General features: G+C 35.3%; 1 protein-coding gene across 2 annotated transcripts in view; it reads right to left on the bottom strand.

The window, feature by feature from the left end:
* OLFM3 (olfactomedin 3) overlaps positions 1-22,524 on the bottom strand; it is a gene marked incomplete at both ends in the record, with an annotated part of 195,660 nt that extends 173,136 nt beyond the window's left edge. The window contains one exon of one of the 2 annotated variants that reach the window (XM_082834039.1): positions 22,456-22,524. In XM_082834039.1, the coding sequence (XP_082690165.1) occupies positions 22,456-22,524 (69 nt within the window). Of the gene's footprint in view, positions 1-22,293; positions 22,306-22,455 lie in introns of those variants that run through there. The other variant, XM_082834040.1, reaches the window with a different exon arrangement.
* Between the last annotated feature and the right edge of the window lie 581 nt (positions 22,525-23,105).

Here is a 23,105-nt window from a genome sequence, read left to right as displayed (position 1 = left end):
AATCCCCCTTACTGTGGAACTTGTCTAGTGAGTTGATTGTGACCTTACCTCAACCAGTGAGAAGCCAGTGTGAGGTTATCAGTATATGCTCCATGGAGGGTTGTGCTTTACAGATGAAAGTAAAGAATCCCTGCTCAACAGAAAGCAAATTATTTCAGTTATCTAAATTAATAACATATCCAGGTTTCTCCCAGGCAAATAGTTGTTATTTGGGGACGGTGGTGTGGATATTGTCAGATAACATTTAGATTAACATTTAAAGTGGCACAGCAACATACCTACATAGTCCCATGGCTAGAAAGTAATTATTGGCTAAATCACACACATGCTTTTAGCTTTTAAAATGAATTTAAGCTTATTATCTATGCACTGATGCTTTTACCTGTAAGGAACCATAAGCAATATCCTTTGGACATTAAAGAATTAATAGTAAAACATTTTTGAAAGGTTTTGTGTTTTTGAAATACGTCATTTTTCCTGTGGGTAGAGGGATTCACAAAATATCTGAAATAATTTGCTTTGTTTCCTAAGGTAACCATTTTTCTGGTGGCTTTCTGACTTATGGCCAGTCTTTTTTGCCAGAATATCAGGGTTTCTTGAGGACAAAAATAGTCTCATTTCAGCCAGCAGAAATGTCATTTGGAACTGCAAGTGACCATTACCACAGAAAACATAAACCACTTATTAATGCTTGCAACACAACAAGTAACACAGTGATTTCATAAGAGATTGCTTTTTCCATACAGATGGAAGTTAATAAAAAGAGACAGCAGAAGGAAGAGGAAGGCAGCAGAATGTTATTGCATAGAAGGTATAGTCTTCAGGAAAAAAAATATTTAGGAGAACACCAGGAGCATTGGAATATACATATACAGAGAGTTGAAAAAGGGGGGTAAAAATAATACATAAAAATGACAGAAGGAGCTAAAAAAAAAAAGAAAATGAAGAAAAGAAAGTACAGGAGGAATGAGAAGCAGGGTTTAAGGATTTGCTACAAGTTACCAAAAGCATAGTCATAGTTGTAGTCTAGTGGACATTATTAAGTTCCAAAGGGACATTTTAAGTTCTTTGAAAAATTAATAAGGGGAGGACAGAAAAGAATACAAGATTAAGAGACAGAGTCCACAAAATGCTAGGACATAGTACAGTCAATATGTAATTAGCAGTTTGTGGGTTTTTTTAACTTTTTCATTAGCCTTTTAAAATAAATGTACCTAATATATAATTAGATAATTTCAAATTACTCTGTTTTGTGGTTAAATTCCACTTAAGGAACTGTGACCTGATATTATATGTAGGAGAATCATATGTTTCCAGGTGGATTGTAGTGACCATCTGATCACTGGATGGATGCCATGACTGGACAGATTATTGCTGATTTCTAGCTGCACCCACACCTTTTCCACCTTGTAAAAAAGCACAATTGGAGAAGGCTTGCATAATTAGTAACCTAACCAATTTTGTTCTATTCTGGCATCTTTATTTTATTTTTTTTTGGTTAAATAACTGATACTTTATTTGGCATCTAATTAATCTTTGAGTATATCTTTGAGTATATATATTCTTTGATATATTCGATTTTGCTAAAGAGCTGAACCACAGTCAACTGAAATTTAGATCCGTTTGTATTTTTCTTTTCCTTGAGCACTTACTATGATTCTGGATAAAACCATGAGTACAAAAAGTGCATAGAAGATTGGAACAAACTAAAATCACAGCATCTAGGGGACCTGAAATGAACATGTGCTTAGCAAATATTTGTTGAATTGAAATACATCTCAGAATTGGAAGGGACTTTAGGGGCCATTTGTTAATCCAATTCTATCCTACTTTATGCAAAAGATTTTTAATACCAACAAGCAGTGTTCAAGAGATCAGAGACGATCTGTAAGTGAGTAAAGATAGAACATATAAAATCGCCTCCTTCCACCCCTCTTTTGTCAACCCTTATGGCAAATCACTGGTTGTTATTTTTTAAAATAACTGTGCTCTTGATTTATTCCTAAAGACATAGCCTTTTCTGTTTTGAAGAATGTTACTTTCTCTTTTCTCTTTTGGTCCCCTAAATATAAACGCTTCCACACCACTGTTTCAAAAGATAATGTAAGCTTTATGAGGATGAGGGCAGAGGCAGGAAGAGAGTTTCTGGAAGGAATATGTATTTTCTGTTTTCCTAAGATATACTGAGAATAATGTAAAATTGGATAAGAGAAACTAGATGAGTAATGTCAGGTAACAAACTTAGCACATTTAATTAAGAAGTAGGACATATAGCACAAGCAATATTTTTTGAACACTGATTTAGTGAAAAATAAGCAGCTGTTTATTCAGCACTTACTAAATGCCAGGTCTTGGACTTGGTGCTTCAAAAGATTATCTTATTTAACCTTCATTTAGTCCCATGAGGGCGGTATTATTTTCCCCACTGTATTACTGAGAAATGTATGATCTAGAGAGGAGTAACATGCTTCAAGCCAGACAAGTAATTTATTAAAATTTCAATCAGTAAACATTATTTTTTGCAATTCCCTGTCATTTGGACCATGTAATAATTGTGACAGGTTAAAGGTGACATTTTATCATTTTAAAGATGATAAAAGGAAGAAGAGGAGTAAGGAAGGAAGGAAACAAGCTTTTTTAAAATGTAAACGGAATTTTGCTGGGAAATTTAAATCACTCCTGTTTATTCAATTGATAGGATAATTTGAAAGTCATTTCATCTATTTTTGTAATAGCTTCTAAAGATCTCTCTTAGGCAAGATTCAAGTAAAATTTGTAGGACTAACTTAGATTATTATGTGATTTGGAAATAAGCTGCATTTATAAATATTTTGTAATTCATGCTGTTCACTTACTTCCATAGTTGATGTAATTAGTTTCAATTGTTGAGGTTTTACTCTAGTAGTTACCAGATGAAACTTTTCCTTTTTCATACACAGATACACATGCACACATACACAGGCACGTGCTTTCATTTTCCATTTCCCATTTCTTAGTTCAACATCGTTACATTACCTTACACCTTCTTTTTACTCTATTGTAATGTCATCTAATAGCAAGGGAAATGAGGAGAATGTCACAGAGGGTTTTGTTTTTTGTTTTTGTTTTGCTTTAGTTTAAAACTAAACTTAACATTTTTCTTCTTTTTTGTTTGTTGGATAATTAGAAAGACATCATATAATTGATTAAGAGCCATATGTGAGCCACGTCTTTGTAAGCATATGCTAGAGCAGAAGTAAATTGCTAAATATAGCAAACTACACATTTCTTTCCATTAATGTAGTACACTGAAATAAGACTTTATTTTGGTTTCAGGATTTATGGAAGAAACAAAAGTGAACCCAGATTTCCTGTGTGTTTGAGGCTGAAATAACATGTCCTCTTGGACACTGGAAAATTGCTGTTTAGAACTGATAGCCCCCATATAAGTCAGTGAGACAACTTTCTTGTAGTGCTTTAAAAATATTCCAAGGTAATTTTCAGGATAGAGTTTTGACCCATTACAGTTAAAATATGTAACCCTGTTTGCTGTTAGCTTTGCCATTCTTTCCTGGTTATACCATATCAACTTCTAAGGCTCAGTGGATGAGTCTTCCCTCGAGTATGATGTGACATCTAAGATAAATCTGGCCCAGGGTGAGGGGGAAGGGAGTGATACGTCTTTCTACTTTCTACTATAATCTTTGTTGAATGCCCTCCAACTAGTTTATGGCTTTGCACATTCTCCACATCTGGATATTTGCACTTGCTAAACCTTTTCATAAAGTCAGTGAAAAAATAACTATTTCCTGGGGAAAACTCAGACTTGTCTTTCAATGTACATGAAAGAGTCATTATTGATTTACTGCAGACAGCAACATGTGAGAAACTCACAATCAACTCACAATCAATCAACAGTGACGTTCCCTCATGTCTACTCACTTCCCTGAAAATTTCTTTCTCCTTTTCACTTTTATTGAAATCTCAGGTTTTCCTCTGAGTACGCAGCTGCTTCTAAAGTAATCTCAAGCCCTTTGCCACACTCCTCTATCACTAAGTCTGGCAGTGGAAAACTCCTCATTGCTCCTAATTTTCAGGACATTCTTTTTGACTACCAATAACTCATTCTCACTTTCAGCTGCTCCCCATGCTTTCTACTTCACTGAGAAGATAAAAGCCATTACAAGAGCGCTTCCACGTGCTTGCACTTCCTTATCTAAACTACCAACAGCATTTGTACACGTATACTTTGTCTTTCTACTTGTTTCCATAGAATTCTCTGTGTTCCTATTTAAAACTAACCTCTCATAGATTATTCCAATCAGCATTATAACATGGTGCTATATCTAATTTTAGATATCAGCAAAAACAAACATGTCTGATGCCATATCCTCCTCTAGGTATACCCAATTTCTCTTCTCTTCATAGCAAAACTCCTAGGAATTCTTGTTTATATCTGTCCTCTCAAGTTGCTCTTCTTCCATACTTTATTGAGTCCATTAGGATGAGGATTTTGCCACCATCTGTCTACTGAAACCACTTATCAATGTCATCAATGATTTCCATTTCTAAAGACTGAATAATTTTCAATTTTCATATTACTTAGCCCATATGAAGCATATGATAATTTAGTAATTTAATAACTCTTTCTCCTTGAGACATTTGCTTCACATTGTTTTCAAGACAACATCTTCTTCTAGTTTTCTTCCTGTGTCATGAACTACTTCTCAGTCTATATTACTGGTTGTCCCTCATTTATTTAGCTCTAAATGTTTGAGGCTTAGTGGTCCGGCTACTTCTCTTGGCGATCCCCTCCAGTTTCATCGGCTCAAATACTGTCTAGATATTGATGATTCCCAAAATGATATATTCAGTCCAGACCTCTCTACTGGACTCCAAATACCAACTGCCTACTCAGCAACTCTACTTGGATGTCTAATAGACATTTCAAACTTATCATGTCCAAAATCAAACTCCTGATCTCCTCTCCCAGTATTTTTTTTTTGCATCTCAGGAGACATATTTCTTTCCAGTGGCTTAAGTCAACAACCTTTCATAACCAATTTCCAGTGCATTCACACATTCTGTTAGCCACCATCAACATTAACTTAGTTTTTTATACCACCTGGTCTCTCTACTTTTTCCCTTAACACTAGAAGTAAATTCTTCACACAGCAGCCAAAGTGGTCTTATTAAGACAAATGTATTTCATGCCCATCTATGCTCAAAACCCACTAAAATCTTCCCAGCCCACTCAGAATCCAACAAACCACTTTCAGGGATCCACATGATCAGGCCTCATTTTCTGTTAGTCTTCTCCTTGCTCAATTTCCTTGTTCCTAGTCTCCTTGCCCTTTCCCAAAATTGCCATGTATGCTCTTGCTTTTCTAAATATGTACTTAAAATTTCCTCTGCTTGGAATTCTCTTCTCCCAGATATCTTGTAGTTCACTCCCTCACCTTCTTCATGTTTTTGCTCAAGTATCACATTTACGGTGGAACCTGTTCTATTTGTCACTACCCTAGAACATGCCGCTGCCTCTCACTCTTTGTTTTGTTTTTCTTCCACATAATGTACTACTTTTTGACATATATTTGCTTGTTTGTTTATTATTTTTTATTAGTCTGTAGTGTTATGAGGGCAGAGATTTTGTCTTGTTGGTCACTGCTATGTCTTTAGATTCCAGATAGTTCTAGGTACATGGCAGACATTCTAAAACTACATTGAAAATCTTTCACAAGTCCCTAGTGATGCACGTCATGAAATCAGTGATTGGCTCCAAACTTCTATAGCAGGCTTACCTTAGTCATTTTGTTGCCTTTATTGCAACATGGCAACCCATTTTACATGTTTTGAACTTTGGGGCCTCAATTTTAACATTATGATGGGGTTTTATTGTATTTTTGGAATGAATAGAAGAAAAGAAGAAAGAAATTAAGTGAAAAAGGAAGGAAGAAAGAAAGGAGGGGAAAAAGGAGGGAAAAGGAAAAACAAGAAAGACAGAAGAAAGAAATTCCTCTTAGTCCAGGATGAATAAGCTTTGAATCATGAAAAAACAACTGGTCAATAGAATTTTTGTTTTTGATGAAGAGGTTTTTTATTTTTTAATCTATTTATTTATTTTTAGCTGTGTTGGGTCTTCATTACTGCACACTGGCTTTCTCTAGTTGTGCCGAGCGGGGGCTACTCTTTGTTGTGGTGTGTGTTCCTCTCCTTACGGTGGCTTCTCTTATTGTGGAGCATGGGCTCTAGGTGCACGGGCTTTGGAAATTGTGGAACTCGGGCTCAGTAGTTGTGGTTCACAGGCTCTAGAGTGCAGCCTCAGTAGTTGTGGCGTACAGGCTTAGTTGTTCCGTGGCATGTGGGATCTTCCCAGACCAGGGCTCGAACCCATGTCCCCTGCATTGGCAGGCGGATTCTTAACCACTGTGCTACCAGGGAAGTCCTTGGTCAATAGAATTTGAAATCAATGTGCAACCTGAGTAAAAATTTAAGGTGATGCTAAATCGCAGACCGGTTTAACTAAGCCAAAATCATCTAGTAACCAGATGAAAATATAATACACGATTTATTTAGGGAAAACTATCCTGACAACAGACTTGTGACCAAAGGATTCACAATAATTTTAATAATTGAGTAATAATAATTTTCATGCATGGTGGTGGTGATACAATCCATGATTCAAAGAGTCTTCAGTCACAACTTTCATGGGAGCCCAATCAGCATGATATGGACAAGGCAGGGACAGATAATCAAAATAAAATTGTAGAGATCTTGGGGTAAGGTATGTGTTGGGATTCTCAGTAATTTTTGTTTTGATAATTAAGATAGGTAGATGGTTAAAAACTAGCTTGGTAGATAGAGATGAGATTAGATAGATAGATATAATACAGAGACACTTAAATATATGGCTATATAGATTGTTTTAAATTTTATTACTGTGATGACTAATTTTAAGTTGACTAGGCCATGGGGTGCACCTATATTTCATCAAACGTTACTTTGGGTGTGCCTGTGAAGGTGTTTCTGGATGGCACTAACAATTGAATTGGTAGACTGAGTAAAGCAGATTGCTCTCCCTGATGTAGGTGGGCCTTGTCCAATCAGTTGAAGTCTTAAATAGAACAAAATGGCTGAGTAAGAGAAAATTCCTTCTGCCTAACTGCCTTTGAGCTGGGACATCAATTTTTTTTCCTGCCTTTGGACTCATACTAAAAACATTGGCTCCTTCTATGTCTTGAGTTTGTAGTCTTTTTGACTGGAACTACACCATTAGCTCCCCTGGTTCTCCAACTTCTTGACTACAGATCTTGGGAATTATCAGCCTCCATAGTCACATAAGTCAATTCCTTATAATAAATATTTTTACATATGATGTGTGCTGTATTATGTACACATACATTTTATATATATATGTTTATACACACACATACATCCTGTTGGTTTTGTTTCTCTGGAGGACTCTAATATAACTACATTTTGTTTTGTTTATTTGTTTTGGGTTAAGGTAATTCAACTCCAGAAATATTTAAAAATCTGGTCAGGTTAAGTCTTAGACCCTTTAGGTAGTCATTTTTCTAAGAATTTAATGCTACCACTAGTTCTCTTTGTTTTTCATCTGCATCAGCTTCTCTTACTTCCCATATGATTAGCAGCAAAAGAGCTAAGTCACATAAAAACGTTCTTTAGTGCTCACATGCTCTTTTACATCTCTGTGACTTCATACAGGCTCTTGCCTTTTAATGGAATAACCATCTTTTTCCTTTCATTACCCAGCTGATCTTCCTTTAAGCATCACCTCCCTCAGGAAATTTTCTTTTATGTCCCAGTCTACTGAAGGTAGTCCATTCTTTATGCCCTACTTGCATCCCATACAAGTCACTGTTATAAGACATATTACAGTACTACAATTATTGGTATACCTATATGAGTTCTCCAGTAGAAAATATTAAGATCTTTTTGAGAATAGTAACTGTGCCTTTTTAAAAGTGCTTTTATCTCCAACTCCTAGAACAGTGTCAGATATGAGTATTTGTTGAAAAAATTAATATAATATGAATGCCAGTGAACTACTTTATCATGTGTAATATTTAAGATCATTGATAATCATTCATTTCTGGACTAATTATTTTCTCATATTACAAATTTTCTTAAAGGTAAAACAAATCTCAATTATTTAAAATTAAATTAGCAAATTCAACAGTGTTTTTCTTGACTGCATGTAAAAAGGGTGGATCCTGCTTATAGTATATGGAATGTTACTAAGCAATCATCATATTTGACTGTGCCTTTATTTGTGTAACATGCATTGGTTCTCTAAATAAAATTGCTTTCAAAATCAGCACTGAAGACGTGCCAATGTCTTTAGTAAATCAGATTTGACTGATGAAAAAGAAGGAGCTGTCATCATCATTTTACTGAATCATTGGTAGAGAGTTTGTATTTTCACTGTAGATTATAAATCCAGGACAAAGAATCTGGAATCAAATGCTTTTAAAAAGTCCTATGCTGGCAAAGACATGAAATGAAATCCACTTACTTCTTAGGTTGAGGGTAAGATTCTATAGGCAGATTTTACCTAACAACAACAACAAACATCACTTTGTGTCTTACAAATATCAACTAGGGGACACAGTAACCTATCATGTAATTCAGTTAGGGTTATGTGTAATCTAGTAAGTCTTCTTTAGTAAGTGATTTTTAATTTCTATACTACCTTTATAATTTCTAGACCTCACTGTAATTTCATATCTATGGTCTTTCTAATCTTAATATTCACCAGTACAGACTGTAGCGTTATTTGGCTGACTTACGTTTTGTATTTACATATTAATTATTATCATCTAGACTAATGTATTAGTTTCCTGTTGCTGCTACAACAAATTACCATAAACTCAGTGATTTTAAACACACAAATTTAGTATCCTATGGTTCTGGAGGGCAGAAGTCTGAAATAAATCTTATGAGGTTAAAATCAAAATGTCAGCAAGGCTGTATTCCTTTATGGAAACTACAGAAAAATCCATTTTCTTGGCCTTTCAGTTTCTAGAGGTGGCTTGCATTCCTTGGCTTTGGCCCCTTCCTGCATCTTTAAAGTGCTTCTCTCTCATCTCTGCTTCTGTCATCTTCTCTTTTTCTGACTCTGAGCATCAGTCCTTGCTCTTATAAGGACCGTTTTTTGTAAAAAGGAAAAAAAAATTGTATGTTTTTTTTTTTTTTGCGGTACGTGGGCCTCTCACTGTTGTGGCCTCTCCCGTTGTGGAGCACAGGCTCCGGACGCGCAGGCTCAGCGGCCATGGCTCACGGGCCCAGCCGCTCCGCGGCATGTGGGATCTTCCCGGACCGGGGCACGAACCCGTGTCCCCTGCATCGGCAGGCAGACTCTCAACCACTGCGCCACCAGGGAAGCCCGAATTGTATGTTTCTTAAAATTTTTTTGATTTATATTGGAGTATAGTTGTTTAACAATGTTGTGTTTCAGGTGAACAGCAAAGCGATTCAGTTTTACATATACATGTATCTATTCTTTTTCAAATTATTTTCTCATTTAGGTTATTACAGAATATTGACCAGAGTTCCCTGTGCTAAAGAGTAGGTCCTTGTTGGTTACCTATTTTAAATATAGTAGTGTATGTGTGTGTATATATACACACATATACATATATATATATATATATATATATATATATATATGTCAATCCCAAACTCCCAATATATCCTTCTCCCCTACCTTTCCCCTTTGGTAACCATAAGTTTTTTTTCTAAGTCTTTGAGTCTTTTTCTGTTTTGTAAATAAGTTCATTTGTGTCATATTTTTGATTCCTCATATAAACGATTTCATATGATATTTGTCTTTCTTTGTCTGACTTACTTCACTTAGTATGATAATATCCAGGTCCAGCCATGTTGCTGCAAATGGCTTTATTTCATTCCTTTTAATGGCTGAGTAATATTCCATTGTATATATGTACCACATCTTCTTTATCCATTCCTCTCTTGATGGACATTTAGGTTGCTTCCATGTCTTGGCTATTGTAAGCAGCGCTGCAATGAACATTGGGATCCATGTATCCTTTCGAACCATGTTTTCTCTGGATATATGCTCAAGAATGGGATTGCTGGATCATATGGTGGCTCTATTTGTAGTTTTTTAGGGAACCTCCATACTGTTCACTGTAGTGGCTGTACCAATTTACATTTCCACCAACAGTGTAGGACGGTTCCCTTTTCTCCACACCCTCTTCAGCGTTTAATGTTTGTAGACTTTTTGATGGTCACCATTCTGATTGGTGTAAGGTCTATCTCGTTGTTTTGACTTGCATTTCTCTAATACTTAGCAATGTTGAGCATCTTTTCAAATGCCTCTTGGCCATCTGTATGTCTTCTTTGGAGAAATCTCTATTTAGGTCTTCTGCCCATTTTTTGATTGGGTTGTTTGTTTTTTGATATTGAGCTGCATGAGCTATTTGTAAATTTTGGAGATAATCCCTTGGTCGCCTTCATTTGCAAATATTTTCTCCCATTCTGTAGGTTGTTTTTTCATTTTGTTTATGGTTTCCTTTGCTGTACAAAAAAGGGCCTTTTTGACTACATAATCCCATCAGAAAATGCAGGATAATCTTCCCATTTCAAGTTTCTTAATTTAGTCAAATCTACAAATTCCCTTTGGCTATATAAGGTAACATATTCACAAGTTCTGTGGATTAGGATATGAACATCTTTGGGAGGACATTATTCTGTCTACTACAGTCCATATACTTTTTTTTCTTTCTATATTTAGCCACATAAAGAGTTGTAACTCAGTATTAGAAAATATCATTGGAAGTCATAACTCAATAAAAAATTTTCTAATAATTATTTTTGATTAAAAGTAGTCTAATTACTTGAATACTGTCTCACTCCCCAATATTAGAAACACATAGCCATAAGCTAGCTAATCATCCATCAGTTGTGTTATAGAGATTTTTGCCTTATGCAGAATTAAAATAGATGGCCTTTATATTTCCTGTAACTCTAAGAGTCTCTTTAACTATTGTCAGATAAAGACAGTAGATACACAATGTTGTTCACTCATTTGTTTTTCATTAAATCTTCTAAAGCTAATGGAATGATACAAAATAAATGTAAAATATGCTGTGATGCTTGGGATATGGAATGACCTTATATGTTTTGACATTTATTTTTTTGTGTCACTATGTGTGTACAACTGAATTGTTATAGTCTGCTCAATGACATAACTTTAATTTTCAGCAGTAAAGTAGAAGAAGCCTAGATTGTTATCATTAATTTTAACAACCTGAGAGTCTGTGAGCAGAAGGAAGGAGGATGAAAGGGTTGATGAACTACATTTAGAAGAGATGAATGTGCCCCATTTTAGGATGACCTACCAATATAAAAGAGCACTTTGTTCAGCATCCTTAATTTTTACATGAGGAAATGGAAACCAAAAAAGTTTAGTGAGTTGCCCAAAGCCATACAACTAGATAGTTGCAGAGTTGATATTAGGCCTCAGATTTTCTAACTCCTAATTTAGTACTCTGTTCACTCCACTGTGAACTTTCTAATTTCCTAATTATATAATTTGTTCAGAATTTGATATAGTTTCTCTCTTCCTTTATCTTAATTTTACATGTTAAATTAATGTTAATTAGGTTGAGTCCCTTGAGAGGTATCTTTTCCAAAGGCAATGACCATGTACAGATGGACAAAATGAAGTATGTTTCTATTTTATTTCTATCTGCAGTGTTTAGATGCAAATAAAAAAGGAATTTAAGAATGCTTTCATGCCTTTTTCTTCCTTCTATTTCTTCTTACCAAGAGATATTAAAGATCAGTTGAACTAAATTAGAGACCCTTTTTTTTTTTTTTTTTTTTTTGCGTTACGTGGGCCTCTCACTGTTGTGGCCTCTCCCGTTGTGGAGCACAGGCTCCGGACGCGCAGGCTCAGCGGCCATGGCTCACGGGCCCAACCGCTCCACGGCATGTGGGATCTTCCCAGACCGGGGCACGAGCCCGTGTCCCCTGCATCAGCAGGTGGACTCTCAACCACTGTGCCACCAGGGAAGCCCCAGAGACCCTATTTTAAACAGTTAGTAATAGAAGGGCATCCAGGTCTCAGATTAATGAATGCAGTCATTGTGTAGGAGAGTGTGTGTGTGTGTGTGTGTGTGTGTGTGTGTGTGTGTGTGTTTGAGTGTGTGGTGTTTACAGGGGGCAATAAACGTCACTTGAAATGGTTAAATAAGCATTGGCAGATGTGTTGTGTATATCATCTTTAAAAGCTGCATCCTTGATGTGTAAATAAATGCTTACCTCCCCTCAATTTTTCTTTTTCTTTTAACTATATTTGAATGTGTTCACCTTCCTGCTGCATGTAAGCTCATTTATAATTTCATCACTTCTTAATATCCATTTTTATTTTAGGACAAATATTTAGATTTGGAGTCTTTTCTTGCTTTTCCTGACAGGTGGCACCAATGGGGGCACTACTAGTAAATATTGACTCCTTCAACCCACTTGATTCCTTACTCTCAAGTATCATATGCCCTGCTTTGAGTCACTATAGGTTACAATAACTAACTACCTCTTTGGCATGAGCTTCATAGCACTCTGTACATTTCCTCCTACTTATCCCTGGAATCTTTTAAGGTATATGGCAGTCAAACTAGAGTCATTTTATCCCCTGACTTGGTCTAGCACTCAGCTTATTGTAAAGAAGAATACATCTGTAGCAAAATATAAATAATAACAAGTATAGTAAAAAGTCTTTAGTGTGTCTTGAGCTGGATAATATTTCAGTTTGTTTAGTACTACAATAATATGCACTAAGATGTAGTCATCGTGCCCCAAAACGCATGTAGGTGTGAAAATACTCACCAGATAAACAATTCCATAAGCAGCCATAGACATAGATCATTCCCAGAAGCAACGGTGTCTTTTGTAAGGCAACATTTCATCAGTGACATTTTGGTGCCAGTGAATCAACATATCCAGTGCTGATCTCTATTTGCAGAAATCCTGCCTTTTGGAACTGGTCTCTCTAGTAATGCTATTTAAATCATCAGGGGATAATGCTTCTTAATCACATTCAGTTTAGTTGGAAAAATGAAAAGGATCTTCTATTCAATTTATGTCCTTCCTATGGAGTTATCTAGATAGCTGTTTATTTGTGCTGTTGAAACAATTTTATTACTGATATTTCTTTTCAGAGCATTTTAACCTACAAAGTTAATTATAAAAATTTGAATTTCTGATTATATTTAATTCAGATAAATCTAACTCTACTTCTATTTGCTTTTAATCATTTAACTTTATTCTCTTTGGGAGTGTTGTGCTTATATAGTAATGCAGTACAAATATGGAGCCAATACTACTTATCTTCCTATTGTGGTATTATAAGAATATATAGTAAGATAATAATTTCAATGGAATATTTTAGATCCTTAAAAAAATAATTCAGTCCCTAAAAGAGGTGGAAAAATATAGGTAATATACTAATTTATCCAATAAGGTAAGACATTACATAAAATAAAGATAGTCAAAACAATAAGCACACATTTAATAAAATGTTTAGACTCATAAATTTATGCAAATAAAATGGACACTTATAGATACACCAAGGAATAAGAGGATATGCTAACTTTGCCAACAAGCATCATGAAACACAGCAAGTAATTCACAAGAGTATTGAATTTGTAGCATCCCAGGGAGTTACCAAAAGTCAAAAATAGCACTAAGGATGGTGAGGTAAGACAGGAAGTTAATCAAAAAATTTAAAAGACATCATCTTGCAGCATTCTTCAAGATAAATAACCTGGTAGGAATTCCAAACCCTTAAAAACAAGGTTCTTAAAATTTGTCTTACTTCCCTACCCCTAATATATTATCTGATGAGAGCATGGGCCAAAAACACAGATTATATCCATAAGTTATTTAGCCTAGGATTTTAACGTTTTTTCTTCATCTATTCATTTGTTCATTCAACAAATGTTGATAAATATTATATCTGAATAGGCACTGTGCTAGCTGATAGATAGGAAATGATAAGATCATGATCAAGACACAGAGCCTGCCCTCAGGTACATTATAATTTAGTAGGGGAGACACAATATAATAAATAACCAGTTTTTTTAAAAAAAGAAAGTGGTAAGTATAGTAAGAGTGATTGGAAATAGAGTGCTTTATAAATCTTGGAGGGGAAGAAATACAATTCAGTCTGTGTTCATTGAACACCTATTCTGTGTCAGACACAGTGCCAGTGGCTGTAGAGGTAAAGATAAATAAAACATCATTCTTTTCTTATAGGAGTTCTTAGTTGATCAGGATTATCTTCTCCTGGGGTGCAGGGCGTGTCAGGAAAGGATTTATGGAAGAAATGATATTTGAGTTGCATCTTAAAATATAGGTAAATTTTTGACATATGGAGAAGAAGGATAGAGCTTTCCAGGGAGAGGCAAAAGCATGAACATAGCAGCATCTGTGATCCTTTTCTTTGAATTTATTTTTATTCTGCTGAAGGCTTGGTATGAGAATAAAAGAAGGCGTAACTTTGTGATTATGCTTTACAACACCTTCTTTTTAAAGCACAAAAGATGTGTTTTTAGAAAAATCTATTGTTTTGACAATATTTTTGAGTATTTTTATTAGCATCATTTAAATTACTGGCACTATTGATAGAGTTGGTCTAATTTTGTTTTTGTGTCTTGGACCCCTCTTCCCCCAAAATGGTTTGCAACCTCTTGAGTAAGTAACACATGAGTTAAAATTAAACTTCACTAAGGTATGGTGTGCAGGTATTTTTGAAATAGTGTATTTCTTCTTAAATATGAGGTGTTCATGGGTAGGGTCTATCCTAGATATTATACAATTGCTCTCATCTATTTTTACCCTTCGTATGAGAGAATCAATTCTTGAGTTACTAAGGTGGACTTGCATTTGGATGAGCAGCATCAGGAGAAATGCTGTTGTGTCTAATTAAGGGTCAGGTCTTTTCAAGGATTTTATAGACGTTTCTATTGAGAAAAGCAGGGAAACCAGTATAAACAGAGGGACTGAAAAAGCAATCCAAGAGAAAAGAGCAAAGAAATTGTGTTCATAGAAATGGTCATTTCTCCATTACTGCTATGGTCTGAATGTTTGTCTCCCCCCAGATTCATATGTTGATATCCTAATGCCCAAGGTGATGGTATAAGGAGGTGGGGCCTTTGGGAGGTGATTATGTCATGAGAGTGAAGCCCTCAGGTCTCACAAATTTATGATCTTATAAGCTGTACTCTACAAAAGGATCTGTTAATTTTTAATGAATGATCAAATAGTATTAAACAGAATATCTTAGTCTGTTTGGACTACTATAACAAAATACCCCAGACTGGGCAGCTTATAAACAGATACTTACTTCTCACAATTCTGAAGGCTGGAAGTTCAAGGTCAAGGTACCAACATGGTCAGGTGAGCTCCTTCTTCCAGGTTGTAGACTTCTCTTTATATTCTCACATGGTGGAAAGAGTGAGCTATCTCTCTGGGGCCTCTTATATAAGAGCACTAATCTCATTCATGAGGGCTCCATTCTCATGACTCAGTCATGTCCCAATGGCACCATATCTTAATATCATCACATTGAGATTAGGTTTCAACATATGACTTGTGGGAAGGGGAGGGGGCACACACATACTGACCATAGCATAGAGTCATCCTAGAGTTTAACAAAGAAGTTTTAAGAACATGTAGATTTTTTGTTCTGGTTCTGCAAAAAATGCCATTGATAATTTGATAGTAATTGCATTGAATCTGTAGATTGCCTTGGTTAGTATAGTCATTTTGACAGTATTGATTCTTCCAATCTAAGAACATGATATATCTTTCCATTTGTGTCATCTTCAATTTCTTTCATCAGCATCTCATAGTTTTCAGAGTACAAGTCTTTTGCCTCTTTAGGTAGGTTTATTCCTAGGTATTTTATTCTTTTTGATGTGATGGTAAATGGGATTGTTTCCTTAATTTCTCCTTCTGATCTTTCATTGTTAGTATATAGAAATGCAAGAGAGTTCTGTGTATTAATTTTGTATCCTGCAACTTTACTGAATTCATTGATGAGCTCTGATAGTTTTCTGGTAGCATCTTTAGTATTTTCTGTGTATAATATCACATCTCTGTGGAAACACAGAAGACATCAAATAGCCAAAGCAGTCTTGAGAAAGACAAATGGAGCTGGAGGAAGCAGGCTCCCTGACTTCAGACTATACTATAAAGCTACAGTAATCAAAAAAGTATGGTACTGGCACAAAGATGGACTTACAGATTAATGGAACAAGATAGAAAGCCAGAAATAGATTCACGCACCTATGATCAGTTAATCTACAACAAAGGAGGCAGGATATACAATGGAGAAAAGACAGTCGCTTCAATAAGTGGTGCTGGGAAAACTGGACAACTACATGTAAAAGAATGAAATTAGAACATTCTCTAACACCATACACAAAAATAAACTCAAAATGGATTGAGACCTAAATGTAAGACTGGATACTATAAAACTCTTAGAGGAAAACATAGGCAGAACACTCTTTGACATAAACTGCAGTGATATCTTTATGGATCCACCTCCTAGGGTAATGAAAATAAAAACAAAAATAAATGGGTCTAATTAAACGTAAGAGCTTTTGCATAGCAAAGGAAACCATAAACAAAACAAAAAGACAACATAATGGGAGGAAATACTTGCAAATGAAGCGACCAACAAGGGATTAAGCTCCAAAATATTCAAACAGCTCATGCAGCTCAATATCAAAAAATAAAGAACCCAATCAAAAGAAATGGGCAGAAGATCTAAATAGACATTTCTCCAAAGAATACATACAGATGGCCAAGAAGCACATGAAAAGATGCTCAGCATTGCTAAGCATTAGAGAAATGCAAATCAAAACTACAATGAGGTATCACCTCACACAGGTCAGAATAGCCATCATCAAAAAGTCTACAAACAATAAATGCTGGAGAGGGTGTGGAGAAAAGGGAACCCTCCTACACTGTTGACGGCAATGTAAATTGGTACAGCTACTATGGAGAACAATGTGGAGGTTCCTTAAAAGACTAAAAACAGAACTACCACATAATCCAGCAATCCCACTCCTGGGCATATATCCAGAGAAAACCGTCATTTGAAAATATACATGCACCCCAGTGTTCATTGCAGCACTATTTACAATAGCCAAGACATGGAAACAACCTAAATATCCATCGAGAGGGGAATGGATAAGAAGATGGGTACACAAATACAATGGAATATTACTCAGCCATTAAAAAAAGGAAATAGTGCCATTTGTAGCAACATGGTTGGACCTAGAGATTGTCATAGTGAGTGAAGTAAGTCAGACAAAGACAAATCTCATATGATATCACATATGTGGAATCTAAAAAAATGATACAAATGAACTTATTTACAAAACAGAAACACAACATTGTAAATCAACTGTACTCCAATATAAAATTTAAAAAAGAGCATGTACATTCCTCATTTTACAGGTGAGAGAACTGAGATCATAGCTTTCCCAAAGTTATATATGTGTGTGTGTGTGTGTATTTGTTACATAATGTATAATAAACATATACAAGTATTTATTATATATATATAATACAAACACATATATACATATCAGTGGCAAATTAGGGATGAAAAATGAGGGACTTTGTCTGAATCCTGACCCTTTTGTTTCTCACTCTTGTGCTGCTTTCCCTCCCAACAGAGAATGGATCATCACAATAGTCATTTTCTAAAGAGAATTGTTGCAAAATTACAAGGAATAAGAATTTTTTAAAAAAAATAAAGGAGCGCAGTACCATTTTAACCTTTTCAAGTTGCCAAGAGAAAGAGTCAGAAAGAATATTTACATTCCAAACTAAATATTTAATTGGGTTAAGAAGGATGGAATAAAACGAGAGTAGCAAAGTCATTTGCACTTTCAAAACATAGGTGGGCTGTGTTGAGCTTTTCATTTTTTACCATATCCGGGTTTATTGGTATGTAATTACAGATCCTTGCCAGATGCCATCGATCCATATTTTCTGTTCTAATTTGAGTTGATCCTGTTGTACAGAGGATGTCTCTGGCATACAGGAGATACAGGAGAATATAGATTTTTTTTTTTTTTTTTTTTTGCGGTATGCGGGCCTCTCACTGTTGTGGCCTCTCCCGTTGCTGAGCACAGGCTCCGATCGATCGCGCAGGCTCAGCGGCCATGGCTCACGGGCCTAGCCGCTCCACGGCATGTAGGATCTTCCTGGACCGGGGCACGAACCTGTGACCCCTGCATCGGCAGGCGGACTCTCAGCCACTGCACCACCAGGGAAGCCCGAGAAGACAGATTTTTAAGATGAATTTTAAAGCAAATTCATACTGATCTCAGTTTATTTCTCTTGCTGTTTTTGCTTTTATCAATTTCATTTTAAAGTTATAAGAAAATAAACTTTAACTAGATTTATATACTAAAGCCACCTCTAGACAATTTAGGTCTTTCATCGTTTTGTTTTTAGCAATACCAAAACACAAAGGCAGTTATACATGGTATATTATGTTATGAAGCATATAACAATATAATTATTGAAATTCCCTTACTTCCCATTGTGTTTATATGGCTTAAAGCAACTGTCTTATTTAAGGCAAGAGTTCTAATTGGCCGAGTTGTTTTAGATAGAAAAAACACTTTGGTGTTGAAGATTATTGCTGAATCATTGTTTCACTTTATGTCTGTAGTGTCAGCAAGTACCATGGTGATAAGTTCTTTAATATATTTCCAAGTAAGGAGATAGTGAATGCTTTCTCAATCTAAGCATGCTAGGGCATTTTGCAATATATTTATCACACAGGTATGACTGCTTAAAAGTATAACACTCACTGCAGTGTGTGGCTATGCCCATGTCACCTCTTTTTAACTGTTCCCCAAGTGTCTTACTCCAGTGTAAATGTTCTATTTGAAATCTGCACAGTCACATTTATACCTCCTTTCTTTATAATTCAGCATTGCGGAGCAGAGAAATTCACAGTTCTGGTTCAAGGGATTACTGTTTTGTTATAATGTTCAAATAATGGTCTGCTAAAAATCTTCTTGTAAAAGAAGAAGAGGTTCACTCTCCTACTATCAAGGTCATTACTAAACTCTGTGCCTTCTGTTTAAAAGCACATAGATGCCATCTAGCAGCCGCCCTCAGGAATTTCCTGCACAGAAATAGTCCTTTCTCTATAAAACTGAGCAATAATTGAATTCTTACAAGCTTTTGGTTTTTCTTAATTTACTTATTGGATGAATGATGATTTGGCATATTGCCTGTAGTTCAGATACTCCTTTACAAATGAAATTAATTAATTAATATCTCTTAAAAAGGGCAAAGGGATACACCTATGAGTTTTTGTAAATGGAACTGGAAATTTGTTAATATGATTTTAATTAAGAAAACATAATTCTCATGATTTTCTTGAGAGGAAAATTGATAATCTGTCTATATAAAAATACAAATGATTGATTTTTTTGAATTGCCTTCCTTTACTGAAAGAAAATACTAATTTTACCAATATTCTGGTATATTAAATGAGAGAAAAGAAAGTAAGTGGATGCTGAAAGTAAGTTCATCCTGTGAATATAAACGTTTGGGCATTTTTAAAAAAATTAACAATAAATTTGACTTTCAAGTGATTTATCTTGCTGTAAGATAGTGATACCTAAGCACTTTATAAAATGTCATATATGATCTGTAAGTTTCAGGAAGAATGATCATAAACATAAATATTATATAATCTTCCATGAAATGGAATTGTTACTGTTGTTAGAAGCCTTTTTGTTTCAGATAAATTAATATATAATAAGCATGCTCTAAAATTTAGATTTCCAATATTTGATATATGTGACAATCCTATACCTAAAAAAGTCTATTCAATTTTAATAGCTCTACTATATTGCCAGTTTGTGTGTATCCATGCATGATTTATGTGTAGTGTAAATATAAAATGCAATAATATAGAATAATACTTAAATGAATTCATTTAAAAGTATGATTTTGAAATATATCAGTCCTAACATTATAAAAATTTTTTTATTAGCTGTTTAGAATTTTTGTATATTTAAATTTCATCACTTATTTGTCCACAAACTGTGGTATTTTGTGCTACTGTATTATTGGAATTTAATTTCAATTTTGCCAAACGTAATTTGCATCATGGATGTTAATTATTATCTAAACCCTTAAGTAGTTAGTAAAAAAATAAAATTTGAGAAAATTTCTATTTCATAACCTAATTGACAATCATTTTGAGAATTCAGTGGTGCCATTTGTGATTTGGGGGAGGGGAGATGATTTAGTTTCGTGATTCTCAATAGTTTGATAAAACATAACAAAAGTAGTTTTATTCACTTTTTTAAACAAAATTTGTCTGCTAGTCCAAAGACCTTTTTACAACATTAAAATCACTTGCTATGAACATTTTAACATTCTCTATATTGTCATATGTAGTATATAACAAATACTATCTGCTGTTCTTTGCATACTGTATTGCAATATCTAGAAACTGAAAAGGACAGTTTGAAAAGTTAATGTATGCCTTTCCTTTCCTGGATTTCTCAGCTCAGTTGTACCAAACAGACAAAATTAAGTCTGAAGAAAAGTTTTCTGTTGTTGAATACATGGAAATAAACTTATTAATACTAGAAAAAGTCACGACTAAAAATAGGTCATTTATTTGGAGAATTTATCTCAATATTTATTAGAAGCTCTTCTTTGTTGATATATTTTTAATTTGGGAAAGAATGGGGTACAAGAAGTGAAGATATTTATGCATTTAAAGATATCAGAAAAATCAAATGAAACATGCAGTTGTTAGTAAAGCTCTGCATTTCCGAATTCATTTTAAAGAATGATAAAACTCACTTTAAGTCAAGTGATTTTTTTTATGCAGTAACTCAGTAATTAGCTTTGCTTTTTAAAAATGTTTTACCAAGAATATTTCAGATGAGATATATAGTAGAATGTGTTCAAAGTTGTAGCAAACATAATATAATGAGAGTGGCAATGGAATATGTTACTATAGATCCAGAGAAAAAAATGAAAAAGAAAGATTAAAAAATATGAAAGCAGAATCAACACTTTGTACCTAGATGTAAAATGCTTTAAAGCTACACCTTAGTGTATGAAATATCCCATTAAGGATATTAAGACAAAATTATTATTTTGTCTTAATATCACAACCATAGCTTTAAAAGGAAATGATCTTATTCTTATCAGGTCTCTCTAAATATGAAAAGTACACAGAAATAATTATAAGCATAGATGATATGATTCTAAATTTTCACTCTCTACTATATTAGGCCTAGAAATATTCAGTCAACCACAGTATTAGGCTATGCTTGGTTATATCTTAGTTCAATTATGAAAAGAAACAATTTCTCTACACTACACAGTTATTTTAAAATAACTTTATAATATTCCAAAATACAACTTTAAATGGTTTTAGAACATGACATCATTTCTCCTATTGTGTCAAATTGCTCTTGAACAGTCAAAGAAGTAAACTAATTTTTGAAATTGTATTTCCTTACTTTTTACTAGATGCATTATATCTTATTCCAGATAGTTATGATTTTCTTAGAATGCTGAAGCTCTCAAATTATCTCACTTTATCCTCAAAACTTTTCTCATACACTGCTGAAAATATTTCTCCATATTTTCTGATTTTTTATCAAAAGAGGTTAGCATTCACTTTAATTGCCAGTACTGGATAATTATCAGAGTTCAACAGATATGAGACAACTCATCCTTCCTATTGCCCTCCTTAGTTTGAAAGGATTCTCACTTCCTGTTTCTTAACACTGGTAATCAGAACTTCCTCAGTGCCCCGTAATTTCCTTAATGAAAAGAGAGAAACAAACACAAGCCCCTTTCACTAATGCCTCTCAACCACGACAGAGAGTGGAGCTCTGCTGCTCTGCCCTGTGTGTTACAAGCAGCATCCCAAATGTTTTGGACACAAACCGCAGCACGTCTGCGTTGGGAGTATTATTGACCAGGATCAGCTGGAAAACGCTTCTCTGCTTTCAACAAAGAAACGGTTCACCGTCTCCTAATACATGATTACAAATTGCATTATTTTAACTGCTAAGTCCTTTGCATTACCCGTCCGACTTCAGAAGAGAACATTAACCACTTGGATACCAAATAAGCTAAATTCTCTCAAGAGCCGCATTGCCCGCTGCCCATACACGTTATATTCGCTCCTGGTCCCTCTCCCCTCTCTCCGGGACTCTACCTTGTGGAGCTATTCCTCGGGTAGTTCACCTTGTTATCTTCCAAGCAGTGGGGATACGCCAGACACCACAAGATAGCTGGAAGAGCTGTCTTTCATGCTGCTTTTTTTTTTTATATAATTAAATGCATTTTTGGTCGGTCTGTTACATATTGCACATTTATTTCAAACAAGAGTTAAAATATTGCCCATACCTTGGAAGGGTCTAATCCAGCAAGCAAAGACAGCAGCAGGAGATTGAGTAGGTTGGATGCCGCCTGCATTCTGATCTGGGTTTTTGCCCCTGTTTACTCTCTTTTATGTAGCCACTCCACTCTCACTGCAGAGACCTTTCCTTCGTCAGTTGCACTTTCTGCCTGCCAGTCAGAGCTGAGTGGAGACAGAAGCGGCGGCAGGAGCAGTAGCAGCAGCAGCGGTAGCAGCAGCGGCAGTAGCGGCAGCCGCCCTGGGGGGCGATCATTCCGCAGGCATTCTCAGGGCTGGGAGTCCGCGAGCTCTAGGAGTGGATTGAGCTGCAATGGTCGCTGACCGAGGTGCTGAAGCTCCTCCAAGCCGCGCGCCCCAATTTACCTTCTCTCCCGCGGCTATATAGCCAGACCACCTCAAAAGTTTTGACCCAAGAAAAAGATAAAGGGAGTAACAGCTGAGAGAGGTGTGGAGACCTGGACAACGGATATGACATCACTACAGCTCCTTGGGGCTTGGGGAGATATTTTGTGGGAAATTTGTTATCCAAACAAGGATTGACTCTCCTGCTCCGGTTCAGCATTTGCTGGTATCTTGATCTTCAGAGAAGTAAAGTCAGCTAGATATAGGATTATGAAACAAATAGTGCCTGGAATCG

Source organism: Leucopleurus acutus (assembly GCF_964270905.1).
Source record: "Leucopleurus acutus genome assembly, chromosome: 2".
NCBI classification, from domain to species: Eukaryota; Metazoa; Chordata; class Mammalia; order Artiodactyla; family Delphinidae; genus Leucopleurus; species Leucopleurus acutus.
Note: the sequence above shows the minus strand (reverse complement) of the source record. Positions and strands in the feature narration are given on the sequence as shown.